The sequence below is a fragment of the Leuciscus leuciscus genome (assembly GCF_965113295.1).
Source record: "Leuciscus leuciscus genome assembly, chromosome: 2".
NCBI lineage: Eukaryota > Metazoa > Chordata > Actinopteri > Cypriniformes > Leuciscidae > Leuciscus > Leuciscus leuciscus.
The window spans coordinates 49,396,262-49,410,916 of NC_138726.1; the positions used below are offsets into that span (position 1 = coordinate 49,396,262).

A 14,655-nucleotide genomic window follows, 5' to 3' on the forward strand; every position below is an offset into this window, starting at 1 on the left:
TTCAGAAAAGCTTATTTGATGTGACAGTATATTCTACAGTAAAAACTGTACCTAAATCTAGTCAACAAAATGTTGTCTTTCATACTTCGCCTGACTGTAACGCAGTAACTGTAACTGTAAAAGCAGTTTATTCTTTCACACACAGACGCGCGATTCATATTTAGGCTAAACACTCTTTACAAATAGACGCGCGATTCATATTATAGAAACGCGATTCATCTTTTTGTTTACATAAGCCTACAACGTTATTCCATAACGTTATTCCACATTAACACTTGAGAAAGGATAACTTAGCCTACCTCACTCCTCAGCGGGATCTGCTCCTCATATCAGCACGGAAAATTTTCTCCATAAGGTAGGCTATATTATGCCTCTTTGTTTACAGCTGATGTGGGGGCGTTTCACAGACTGAAATGGTTCTCAGAATTTGCGTTTGAATAGCACGCGCTCTCCGGGGCGTGGTCACATTACTTTTGAATGGCTCCTAATGAGCTCGACTGGAGTCGCTCTCTTTTTATACAGATTACAGAAGCTGATAATATTTGTTTTTTATATAAATTACTTCATTTAAAAGCTGCGATCTCAAGCTTTATGCCCGTGGGTCTGTTTGCCTGTTTGACTGAATTTTCGCGGAGTTATAGATAATTTTCGAACGCGTTTCAAACGGGAGTTTACTGACAGAGAGAAGGCAGAAATAGCATCATGTTAGTTTTTCTTTATTTGTCAAAAAGCAAAACACTTTATTTGTATTGTGAGTATACAGAAAAAAAATAGAAACTGAACAGGATCGATTGATGTATTACACGAAAATGAAAGATCAAAATTAACAGAGCATTTTGTGTTTATTTTTCATTGCTAAAAAAAAAAACGAGCAAAACGCGTGGGCGCGTTTTTGGTCCCCAGAGGGTTAAAGACACACCAGCATGTCAAAACCCCTCTCTTCTCTCCACATACCTCATAACCACCAAAGAGCTCGTGAACAAAGGCACCAGCCGACTCCACACAACTCAGACATCACAAAAACACACCACAATAGAAAAGGCCTATGCCATTCAGCACTGCCAGCTCTTGTTTTGGTAGAGTTACGATGGTCTAAAAGGAAGGGGGAAAAAAGCGAGCGCGCGTGGGGGGAGGAGAGAGGGGGAAGAAACCAGAAGAATAAAGCGGTCCGAGCGAGCTCAGGGTGAGCGGAGGGAGAGATGAAGCGATTGTGTGGCAGAATGAGTTATTTTGCTTCACTTGCTGTCTCAGCGGGAGGGCCGAGGGGAGAGACACGGAGAGAAAGTGTCCGCGTGGAAGGGTTTTTGGGGGTGGAAGGTCGGTCCTGACGTTAGTTGGGTCAGGTAGTGGCCTATGGGACGTCAGGACAGCTTTAGACTCTCTCAAACGCACCTACAAAGACAGCAATGGAAAGAGAAAAGGATGGAGAAATCTTGAAATCACAACTAAAGCCAAGTTATACTTGGACAAAAACTGTTATATTTCACTATCAAAAAGAGTATCAGTCTTGTTACCTTGTGCATGCAGTTATGAGCTCAAATTAATTGAGAAACTATGTTTGTTCTTTAAAAATATTCATGTGACTATTTAATTGCACTGCTTAAATTAAAAATTGTGAAAACTAGATGATCATATTCAAATAATTCAAAATAAACTGAGGTAATTCACAAAAATAAAAAAGGTTAGAATAAAAACTGTGAACACTGACAGCTTTATCTACTTACAAACAAACGAAAATGAGGCTATGAAAGAATAACGCGCGTATAAAAACATACTTGCCTGATGAAAACATGCTTTCACAGACAGCTTTATTTATTAGCAGAAATGAACATTTTATGCATGCATACATTTTTATATTACAAATACATTTCCCCATAAAGTCAACCCGGGTTACGTCAGATTGAATTTATGTTGAATATTATAAATGCAAAAGGATCTTATTGTAATTAAATTGTAAATAAATGCAGTATCTTATTGTGGAGTAAAAAAAATGCTTTGATTAAAAAAATTATGAAAATGTCCAGGACACCTTTCACAGCAAAATAAATGATAATTCCTTCAGGAAAAAAAGCAAATTTTTTGGAAAATTAACTAAAGTTCAAATGTATGCACATTTTCCTCATAAATTTTCATTACTCTAATGAGGTCAGAGATAATTCCCCCAAAAAACGTACCATTATTCTCAATATAGTGATTCCCATTACTTTAACAGCATTTTTACTGCGTAATGAAGTACAACCCACAGATCTGTTCCAACATCTCTCAACTCCTGAATGTAAAGATTCCTCACTTACTGGAGAATATCTGTTGGCTGAGTGAAAACAATAAGACACAGATTCTTCTTCTGTCCAGTGAAAAGTACCATTTAAACCACAAAAGGCCTAATGGACACTTTGAAAAGAAGAAACATTTCAGCTTTAAAGGGGACTGATTATTACCCTTTTCAAAGTCTTGATTGTGTTTTTAGGCTCTACTAGATTAGGTTTTCATGCTTGGTTTTTCAAAACTCATCTTATTTTTCACATATTTTACATTGTTGCAGCACCTCTCTTCCCAGTCTGTCAGTAATGCTCTGTTTAGTTCCTGTCTCTATGAAGCCCCTCCTTCTGAAAAGCGCAACATGCTTTGATTGGTCGGCTGGACCAGTGTGTTGTGATTGGCCGGCTGGACCAGTGTGTTGTGATTGGCCAACTGTTTCAAGCGTACACATCGTTTGTCTTAAAGCATATTCAAATCACCACACAGACATATAAACAACATTAAAAGCTTGATTTTCACCACAGGGCGATTTAAATGAGGAATATTGTGACGTGTTTGTTCTCGGAAGAAAATTCTATATTACAATGTAATAGAGAAAATCTTCTTTGGAGTGACGTTGTAATTTATAGACCGTTTTTATGCTCAAACAGTAACATTACACACTACAGAAAAAAATTAAAATAATAATAGGACCCCTTTAATTAATTATATCCTGAACAGAGCCACTTTATGAACCTGAATTAATCATACAGCTTAAAGGAACGTTCCGAATTCAATAATTCAATCAAGAAAAAATAAACGTGATAAAAACATTTTCTGCAACCACGTTTATTTTTGAACCTGAATAAAAACATGACATTTTTTTTTTTTTAACAAACTTTATTGACACTAAATATTTATTAGCTACATAAGCTTATAAACCCTAGGAAGCCATGAAGTGCACTGAAAAGACACCGGTAGCCAAATTACGTTATCGTTATTTGCGTCACATTCTCGCTTTATCCAAAGAGAGCAACAGGTGCTTGTCAAGTTCTTGTGACACTGAATATCACTGTCTTGCGTTCTTCTCCAAGTTGTGTAATTACTAAACGCTGTGCCATCTTAATCTCTTTCACTAATATTCACAGAAACCGTGTCAGTGCAGGTGTGACCGTAACCTAGTGTTGTCGTAGTGCAGCTCCAGCGCTCTCCTGCCCTTGAACATCACAGGGGTGGTGCTGGGAACTGGAGGGGGAGGGTGCAGGAAGGATGGGAATCCGCTAGAAATCTAGGTGCTTGTTGCCCGTGGCAGTGGTACCACATCCTGCTGCCAGTTCTGTTTTACTCACTCGACTCACCGTCTCTGACAGGTCTGGAGGCAAGTGCAGTCTCTGAAAGAGAAAGAGAGGGAGGATGTAAGAGGAAGGCTGAAAGAATAATGTGGAGGGCAAAAGATAAAGCTACAAACAAAATCATAAAAACTGAATCACTATAGCAGCTGAAAAGGTTCTTACGCTCAACAAAGCTGCATTTATTTGATTAAAAATAAATAAGAGTAATAATATTTTGAATTTTGAGCATCATTACTCCAGTCTTCAGAGTCACATGATCCTTCAGAAATCATTCTAATATGATTTAGTGCTCAAGAAACATGCATTATTATTATCAATGTTGAAAACTGTTGTACTGCTTCATTTTTTTTTGTGGAAACTGTGAGATATTTGATCAATTTTGATTAATTTAATGTGTCCTTGCTGAATTTAAGTATAATTTATCAAATAAAATAAAAATCTTACTGACCCTAAACCTTTGAACGGTAATGTATATATATACATACACACAATACATGTATTGTGTTCTAACCTGGTGTGACAAGGTGCTGACAAGTTTACAAAGTCAAATCATTTCTGTCCTCACTGAGAGTATGAAATCCTACATAAAGAGGTTTATGGTTTATGCTGCCTTCACGTACTAATAGAAAATGTCCTACTTCCCACTTCTGCAGTCGTGCTTACGAGCTCGTCGAGTTCAAGTGCTTTGTCAGAAAGAAAAGGAATCACGGAGGACACCAGGTTTATTCTTGCCAATTTATTGGGGAAATCCTATTAAAGCCAAAATGATATTCATCCTCCCATTCATTGACAACCATATAAACATCCATCACGATATCTAGATTGTCAGCTTGCGACTTGTTCATGTCCAATATCATGATGTGTCCAATATCATACCAAAACTCAATTTGCTTGCAATCACATCATTCTCTATAGGGCACAGCTGATTGGTTCCTGCTGTATCAGTAGCCAATGAGCTCGCTGCTCAACCTCCAAATACTGGTTAGCATTTGCTGTAGCGTTGCAGAGTGCTTTCAGAAACCCTCCACCTTCCCCAGCTCCACCTGTATAGATCTACTACGGGTAATGTTCTATAGTACAGCAGCAGCATGTCTTACTTGCTCACAGCAGCGTATCGTTTATGTATTAGGAGTAGCAAGTCCCATACTTGCTCTGCAGCAGCAGCAATAACAACAACAGCAGAATAGCAGATCTATTCCACCAAGACCAAATATATCAACATTGTCATAATAATTACCATGCCAAACACTCTGTCGTAACAGAACTCATGTTGTGATCGTAGCTGGTTAGGACAAAAACAAAAGGGAAAAGAAAGGCCAAGGCAGACTTGAGTCACAATTGATTTAAATAAAATTTGACCTTGTTGCTAAAAAAACGATGCAATTCTCTTTCTTTATTTTTTTACTTTTAAAACTGTAAAAAAGCATGTGTATATTGCTGAATACAACAAACTAAGCCTTTACAATCTGAGATGAGTTTAAATGAAGAAGTCCTCACAAACACCGTTAGCCAGTGATGCCTGTTTCAGCTTCTTGCCTCCACAGCGAAGATCTGCAGACTAAAGACAGGCGAGAAAACATCCTAGCCCATGTTTGCAGACAGACGAAACAGAGTGTGTGAACACAAATCGGGTTAGACGCTTGGCCATGCACCTTAAATGGTCCGAGAAGTGTAACTGTTAGCGTGCTGCTAAAAACCCTTCAGGGAGGCTCAAGCTTTTTGCCGGTTTGTGCGTAGAGTTACGGCTTAGAGGAGAGTCATTAGAATCAAGCGTTTTATTACGGTAACTTGGCCCCACATGGGCACTAATCTCTAACAAGGCAATGAGCTACGCCAAAAGCTTGTGCTAAAGAGGCTAATGAGGGAGCTCAGCACAAGGTACACACACACACATAGTGTCAAGAGTAGTCAAGTGCACGATTAAATGCAGTTCTGTATGGCCAGTAAATCGCCACAAGCCAAACATACCTGCAACTGCAGCCTTGATTCAGGTGACCTTTTTTTCCTCAGGTTGATGTTTATCTCCCGCCAAACAATGGTCTTCTAAATCTCCTATTGTTTGTTGAGCGGCAGGTAAATCATGTTCCTAAAAAGGTAGGCCGGTGGAAGCTCAGGACAATCTGTAATTTCCCTGAGCCCTTCCCACACGCCTTTAAGAGCTTCAGATCCTTTCCAACTGAAACCCTCAAGGCTATGATGCATCCCAATCAGGAGACACCCAGGATCAAAATGTTAAGCTTATCAGAAGGAATTCTGAAGAACATGAGAAGGGATCTACAGATTGGAAAATGCTGGAACTTAAAGGGATAGTTCACCACAAGATGTAAATTCTGTACTCACCCTCATGTCGTTTCAAAACCTTTCCAAATGCTTAACGGATGTGGTCACTATGTTGTTGTATCTAAAAGAGCTATAAATTCATCAAAAATGTCATTTTCTGTTCCACATGAGGGTGAGTACATAATGACATCATCAATTTGTACCTATTTCTTTAAAAAAAGGAGTTGGCAGGCAAAAAAATGGCCCATGATATGCAGGGGCCAGGGGGAGAACTGTTAGCTTTTTACAGTAAAAAATTATAATAATTAAAAAAAAATTACATAATATATATATTAATTAAATGAAATAATATTTTAAAAAATGGCTAATATTTATTACTCAAAAATGGTTGCAACCACAAAGCACAGAAGCAACATGAGACATTTTCTTGTCTTTAAGTCACTGAAATGCATAAAAAGGCAATTTTATATATATATATATATATATATATATATAAAACATCTGATTAAATAGTATTTATTTACTCTATTGCCTCAAAGAAAAAAAGGGTTTCAACACTACTTTGCTAAGCATACAAGCTCCTAAAGATCTGCATTCAACAGTCCCTTGTCTTGAAGACACTGAAGTGTAATTAAAAAAAGAAAAAAATATTACTTGGCTTTAATGTGATATAATATTTCACAAAGGTAATATTAAAAATATTCATATTAAATTATATTTTAAATAAATATAATATTGTAAAAGTTGTTAAATATTTCCAGGGCCTCCAAGAAAAAAAACTGGGTCACAACCACTACTTTGCAAAGCATACAAGCTCCTAAAGATTAGCATTAAACAGTCCATCGACTTGAAGACACTGAAGTGTAATAAAAAAAAAAAAAAAAAACCCATACCACTTTGACTTGGCTCTTCAAAGCCCATTATTGCATACAATATTTAATATCATCATCATCCCTTCATATACTACTCTCAGCCTCCCAGCAGTCTAGACCGATCAATACTAGAGAGTGTGACAGAGTACTTGAACATGACACACACTTGAACACACTGTCTGCGGAAATGCAGGAACTGTGCACCCATAATGCATTTGGTATAGTTTAAATCTAAGGGTGCTCTGTTATGAATGCTGCCAACAAGCAATACAATATGTTTTTATTGTTTTGTATCTTCAGGTTTAGTGTTAAAAATGACTGTGTGAATACCAAGCGAAGTGTAAACACATCCTTAGGTAGTAAACATCTAGACTTAAAATAATACTGACTGTTTTTAAACAGATTTCCTGAATATTTCAGCTGTCCGCCACAGATCGAACAAACACATAACCCCACCTGAGACTCACATCACTGGTTGAGTCAATGCTGCAGTTTCAGCATTTCAAACAAACAAAACCACAATGGTTTAGTTATAATTGCACATTAAGCGGCGATAGGAGAAATGAAATTTTTAACCAAGAAAATTACACACTTAAAACATAAAGAAAAGACAACCAACTGAGCCAATAGAAACCTCTAGGATCATTAAAGGGATGAGTGGATTATTAAGAGGCAATCATTGTCATGAAGTGCTTTATGCAAACAGCAAGAACAATTTCTGCCAAAAACTCACTTGAACAAAATCAGTTTAAAACACTTGAAGTGATTTACAAGAGGCTCTCGAGAGGAACATTAAGAGTGGCTTTCCTTAAGAGGGTTACAAATAACACTCCACGCCGAACAAAACCTCACACTGATAATAGCTTCAAAGCCCTCCAGCTACTACTTGTTGGTCACACTGGCACTTGTGAAGAATCACCACAAATCTCACAGGAGATTGTGTTTTAAGACACTTAATGTAATGTGCTTTGGGATCAGAGGAGTTTGGATTGAAGTAACAGACTTAGGGGGTGAAATTAGGGAAATTAGGAAATTTGAAAAGCACGTAGCCCAGTTTACCTGAATTCACACTAACTTACCACAACTCAAAAAGTCTGGGATAGTGTCAAAAATAAGTTTTTCACTTCACCCAAGAATAGATCACAATGTGTAATGCATTTGCAACACATTTTCATACACAGTAGTCAACATTTGAAGTAGATCAAAACCTTTCATCAAAGATATACATGAATTTTGAACAATACCCGTTCTTGTCTTAGGACAATTTTGATTAACTTTTTTGATCCACTTCAAATGTATATATGTATATATTATAATATATATACACACACACATACATACATGTCTGGTTTATATACAGATATTTTTTCTTTCTATATATATTTATATGCAATGTAAACCAAATATATGTTTTATAATAATAATTATTATTATGAATTTTTTTAAATTATAATTCTAAAAATAAAAATGAAAAAACTGGCGAATGAATGCCAGACCTGTTAACCTTACTGAACATCATGAAAATAATTTGATTCTGATATTAAATGGAACCAGTTGAGAATAATAACCAACTCTTGATTCCCAACACTAACAATAAGCTTGTGTCTTCATGTTTCACCAAGCTTTGCGTTTCGTAAGCAAAATGTTAAATGATGCATAGAAGCACAAACTGTAGTTTAAACATGTTAAATATCCCATGCAATAACACTGTACATGTCCAGAAGCCTTTTTGTTTGACAGACAAGAGCACATTTTCCAGAGCAATGCTTCTTATTTTTAAATGCTGATGAAATTCTTTAGAGGCACATACATGTTTCAGGGCAACAGGAGAGGTTCCTGAAGACCAGCTTAGTGTAACTGGAACCATTATTATTCCACACAGATCACAATGACCCGTATAATATGATTCTCCGAAGACCACCACCCCACTTTCTTCCGTTTCCTTTATCTCCTAAAACTCTAGCATTATGTAATTTTACCCATCATCAATGCATTAAGAGCATCACAAATCACAACAGTGGGAACAGACATTATGTGATTCTTGAAGCAACACTGTACTGAATTTTTAAGAAAGCTAAGGATTCCCAGTGGCTTCTTTTACCATATAACGGGATCCTCTTTATGTATTTACACACACTCACTCACTCACTCACTCACTCACTCACTCACTCACTCACTCACTCACTCACTCACTCACTCACTCACTCACTCACTCACTCACTCACTCACTCACTCACTCACTCACTCACTCACTCACTCACTCACTCACTCACTCACTCACTCACTCACGTATTTTAATCTGTGTGTATGTGTGTGTGTATATATATATATATATATATTAAATTACATTTATTATATATACATTAAATGTATGTGTATATATCCGTACACACTACTTGGCAAACTTCCATTTGTGTTTTCTGCATGGTGAGTTTTTTTTAATTAACCATGTTTAAACAAGCACCAAGAGTTAGTGCTCTTAAACACAGCTCTATTTCACAATGTGCAATTTGGGGGGCCTACATAATATCAGAACCATCGGACATGAAATAATGTGAAGTAATAACTTCTGGCGTCAGCACTATAATTATCACAATTTTCTTTTTCATTTGCACGTTATTCAAAATCCAATCCAAGCCAAGTGACAAGCACCCGAGGACAAGTAAAAGTAACCGAGATAATAAAAAAAGCCCAACTGTGTACCCCAATCAGTATCGTTCTCATTGCACCTCGCCCTCTGGTCAGCTGTGTCCACTGTGCTCCGAGTCTTTAGGCCAGTGACTGCAGAGGTCAGGAGTCCAGGGGGAGTTTTCACTCCTCTCTGCTCATTTGGATTTGGAGAGGTGCCATGAGAATGGACCCTGGGTGCTGTCGGATGGGTGTTGGATGTACGCTGGGGGCTTCAGACCCTTGCGGACTGGCTGGCCGGAATATGAATGCAGAGGCGGACGCCCCTAAGGTACTTTGGGGTGCAAAAGGCACAGAGGACAAACACGTGTAAGTGCTGCTTTCATATCCGATTGGCTGAGCTGAGAAATGAAGGCAGTATATGATATGACAGTGTATCACGAGGAACACCACCTCCGCTTCTGCTAGCTTCTCAAAATGCTTGTTAACCCTTTTGTGGAGAGTTACACAAACATTTGAAATATAAGTGGACGTTATCTGCGTGTTGTAACTGCCAAGCCACTGTCCTACATGAATCTGTGTGTATCATTCAACAGATCATATAGAAAAATAAAATAAGTGGGTTACACTTTATTTTAAGGTGTCCTTGTTATACATTTAAGTACTGAGCAATATTAATTAACTACATGTACTTACTATAGGTTTAGAGTTAGGATTGGTTTAAGGTTAGTTGCATGTAGTTATGCATAATTTATAGTAATTAATATAGAAACTACATGTAACGTGATACAAGGACACTGTAAAATAAAGTGTTACTAAAAAGTGACTATTATACATGATGATTGTGTAACCGAGCATTTTTCAGGGTTCATTTAAATGTAAATGACTAATAAAATAGGAAAACAGTGACCGGACAGTTTGCAGTTATTGAATATAAATATCTCACTGAAACTAAACATACACTACCGTTTATAAGTTTGGGATCAGTATGATTTTTAAAAATATTTTTTTTTAAGTCTCTTCTGCTCTCAAAAGCGACATTTATAAAAAAAAAAGAAATAAAAAAAAAGAAAAGTAAAACAGCAATATTGTGATATTTTTGTGGAAATCAAAGGATTCTTTAATTAATAGAAAAGGGACAACATATATTTGAAACAGAAACATTTTGAAACATTATAAATGTTTCATTTTAATGCTTCAATAAAAGTGAATAAAAGTATTCATTTCTTTTAAAGAAATCTCAAACTTTTGAACAGCAGTGTACTTTTACAGCAAAGTACGCTCTGAAAACTAAATTCAAACAACCACAGGTTAAAGTAACTAAATGAATTTTAATACAGCGTATAACAATTGTTAATTTTTGGATTATCGAATTGTTCAAATTGGCAAGTGGGACGTCACCTTAAAGATGGAATACATTACTCAACTTTTAACAAATGAAAAGAATGCAGAAATGGGTCAATCTTATTCAATAGCATTGATTACAATGTTGAGATTCAGATTTGTACAAAATTGTATCATACTATATACTACACGATACATAAAATTTGACAACTCTGACTACGCAAAATATTCAGATTGGAGCCGGCAGCCACAGGAAAAAGCTAAAATCATGTTAGAAATGTGGCTAAAATCTTTGTTCAAGTCAGGTAATATAATCTGCCATTAATTGTTCATCCCATCACCTTATTGTTGTTTCCTCTGCAATTTTACATTGAAAAGAGTGACATTTCTGAAAGGACCTCTTGACCATTTTGACCTTTCATGCTCATTAAAGACTGGAGGGCGCTTGGAACTGCCAGTGATAAACTCCCCAAAAGGAACCACAAACAAATATACAATGTGAAGCCCTTCCAGTCCGTTCTCCACACGCCCAACAAAACACAGTCCCCGTTCCCCTCCTTCCCACCTCCCCCCAAACCATGAGTGGGGTTCAAACACAGTTTAAACACATTACGTGCAGGAGTGGCGAGGTCGGCCACGGGTTACTGTGCCGTTCCCTCAACGGGCCTGACCAGTCGCTTGAGTGGAGTCCTCTGGATCACACTCCAGAGTACGTGTGTGTTGCGTGCTAGTCTTACCCCCCACCCGCCAATGTCTAGCAGAACACAAAAAAAGAAACTCCTGTCTGATGCGCCTAAAAATGGAGGTGTGGGACTCAATCCTTCAGCCCAATAAGAGCAGCCCACAAGCTTAAGGGAAGTGTGCGTGAGAGTGTGTGCATTTGTGTGTGTGACAGCGAGCTAAAGGCTTCTGCTGTTAGCCATCGCTGCTCTTTATGCGTGTGCAGCACCGTGAGGAAGGAGCTAATGAGCCAGCAGGTATTTTCAGCTATCAAGAAGACATGGGAGGAGAAACGCTAGTGAGAGAAGGAAAAAGAGAAGGTGGGGTGAGAGAGGAAAAGGATTCTTTTAGGATAATGGCAGATAAAGATGGGGTTTTGTATGGACGACTTGGCTTTCGCAAGACTGGAAAGGCTGAAGATCAAACCGAGACAAAAGGAGAACTGGGTGTGTGAGAGGACGAGAGAGGAACTTGGAGACAGAGAGAGAGAGAGAGAGAGAGAGAGAGAGAGAAAGAGAGAAAAAGAGAAAGCGGGCGAAAGAGAGTCTAAGTGTGTGTTTAAGTGCTTCACAGAGTGTTAATGAATTGGGGGTGTAATCCATCACAGGTTGTAACTCTTCACAAGAAAGAGTCCCTTTAACTAAAGGACAGCACTTGTGGGGACAAAGACAGGCATAGTGTGGACTTCATACTGCAGCGCTGAAAAGGTGTTGCCGTTAGTAACCCCATCCCATTGAACCACAATCTACTCTTTAACAGTCACAAGTCTGACCTTAACCAACAACACCAAGCTGACTAGAATGACAACTTTAGGCCTTTATATATCCAGTATACACCACAGCTCAAAAGTTTGAGATCGGTACGATTTTTTAATGTTTTTGAAACATAATACATTTTGTAACATAATAAATGTTTTTACCGTCACTTTTGATCAATTTAATGCATCCTTGCAGAATAAAAGTATTGATTTACATTTTAAAATATATTAAAATAGAAAACGGTTGTTTTAAATTGTAATAATATTTCACAATATTACTGTTTTTACTGTATTTTTTATCAAATAAATACAGCCTTGGTGAGCATAAGAGACTACTTTTTAAAACATTAAAAAAACATCTTGCTGATCCCAAACTTTTGAACAGTGGTGTACACACACACACACACACACACACACACACACACACACACACACACACACACACACACACACACACACACACGTCTGTATCCATCAATCAATCTATCTAGGCATAAAGTTGTCGTTCTAGTTTGTATGTGTGTGTGGCTCATGTGAGGTACACAGATATGTAATTTTGTGCTGCGAGTGATTTGAAGGTCACTGAAGGACATACTGTAGAGGGGAGAGACAACAACACTCCAGCGACTTCTCTCCTGTCACAACAGGTTTAGCCCAGCACACATTATATCAGAGAAACACCAGCTCTGTTACGCTATATACACACCATTCACATCTGCTGAAAGAAAAAGTCTACTCTAAAAGAATGAAGAAAATGTCAAACTCAGAAAACGTCAAGTATGCTGAAAAACTTTACACAGGACAGAAAGTGAAACACTACTTCTGGTGCTTCATGATGCTAGGTGTTTTTTTAATAAATATATATATATATATTTTATTTATTTTTTGTAAAAAAGTTATTTGTATGGGCACATTATTATGCACATCTGACAAAAATATCATATGTGTGAATGTATTATTACGTAAACTAGCAATGTTTTTAGAAGGGAAGAGGGAGACTGTCCATTCTGAGACATCTGTCCATTCATTTATTGTAAATGGTTGTGATTCTGTTTGGATATGCTAGAAAAAAAAAACATTTCAATTCACAGCGAAGCTTGTGTGCGGTTCTGTTACAATAAATGCATCAAGATTACAACACCTTAAGAGGATAGGTAACCAACTGGTCACTTTTTCAGACGGAAAACTTTCCGTAATTAAAAAAAAACAGTAGGGAAAGAAAGAGGAGAAGCACAAGAGAGAGAGAGAGCCGGCGCGGGAGCTTGGCTACAGTTTGTGCTGTGCAATTGAATTTCACACAATATGAGGCAGCAAATGACATGTAAATCATGAACAGCGTCCGGCTTGCTTTTCCACGACAGAGTTAAATACCGGAGGTGTTAGAAAAATCATACGGCCGCTCCAGAGGGCCAGGCAAGAAAACCGCAGGGGTGCAGAGGGCTCCGAGACACTGAAAGGTCTTCCTCGAGCTCCACTGAACAGCCAATCTGGCGCACACACACACAAACGATTGCTTCAGACTCTGGGCCACCACAATGAGGACGAGGCCTGTAATTGTGTTTGTCCACCTGGGTATAAAATAAGCATTCTGGCGATGTGATGCTGGCTTGCTGTGCTGCTGAGTCCTGCGCGGAGGGGAGCAGCCATGAGTGGATACACTTCATTACCCCCTAGATTCTCCCTCCAATTACCCCTAAATAAATACACACAGCCTACTGGCAACAACAATGACATATAGCCCCGAAAGGAGAATGAAAGGAGAACCGTATCCAACGCAATTCACATGCATATATGAGTGTTGTTGGATAATGACCGTGGACAAAGAGAGAAACGCACACATTGAAATAATTTCAGACCTGGAGGATCTACATATTTAAGAGTTAAAGAGGGTCAGTGCAAAGAGTCTGCAGAGATCATTCAGAATGATACCAGGGGTTCATTGATAGACTGCAAGATAGATAGACACAGACAGATAGACAGATTGAAAGATAGAGACAGACATAGATAGAGACAGACAGACAAAGATTGACAGAGACAGACAGACATATATACAGTTATACAATATAGATAGATAGAGACAGACAAATAGACAGACAGATAGGCTAGATAGATAGATAGATAGACAGATAGATAGAGACTGACAAATAGACAGACAGACAGATAGGCTAGATAGATAGATAGATAGATAGATAGATAGATAGATAGATAGATAGATAGAGACTGACAAAAAAACAGACAAACAGACAGACAGACAAACAGACAGACAGTTATACAGATAGATAGATAGACAAGATAGATAGATAGACACAGATTGAAAGATAGAGAGAGACAGATAGACATAGACAGACAGACAGACAGACAGACAGACAGACAGATATACAGTTATACAGATAGATAGATAGATAGATAGATAGATAGATGGATATATAGATAGATGGATATATAGATAGATAGAGACAGACAA

General features: G+C 37.8%; 1 protein-coding gene across 1 annotated transcript in view; it reads right to left on the reverse strand.

The window, feature by feature from the left end:
• Window positions 1-3,048: 3,048 nt before the first annotated feature.
• Window positions 3,049-14,655, reverse strand: part of elp4 (elongator acetyltransferase complex subunit 4) — a 66,751-nt gene continuing 55,144 nt past the window's right edge. Inside the window, exon 10 of the mRNA XM_082157659.1 lies at window positions 3,049-3,629. Coding sequence (XP_082013785.1) covers window positions 3,519-3,629 — 111 coding nt within the window. The 3' untranslated portion in view covers window positions 3,049-3,518. The remainder of the gene's footprint in view (window positions 3,630-14,655) is intronic.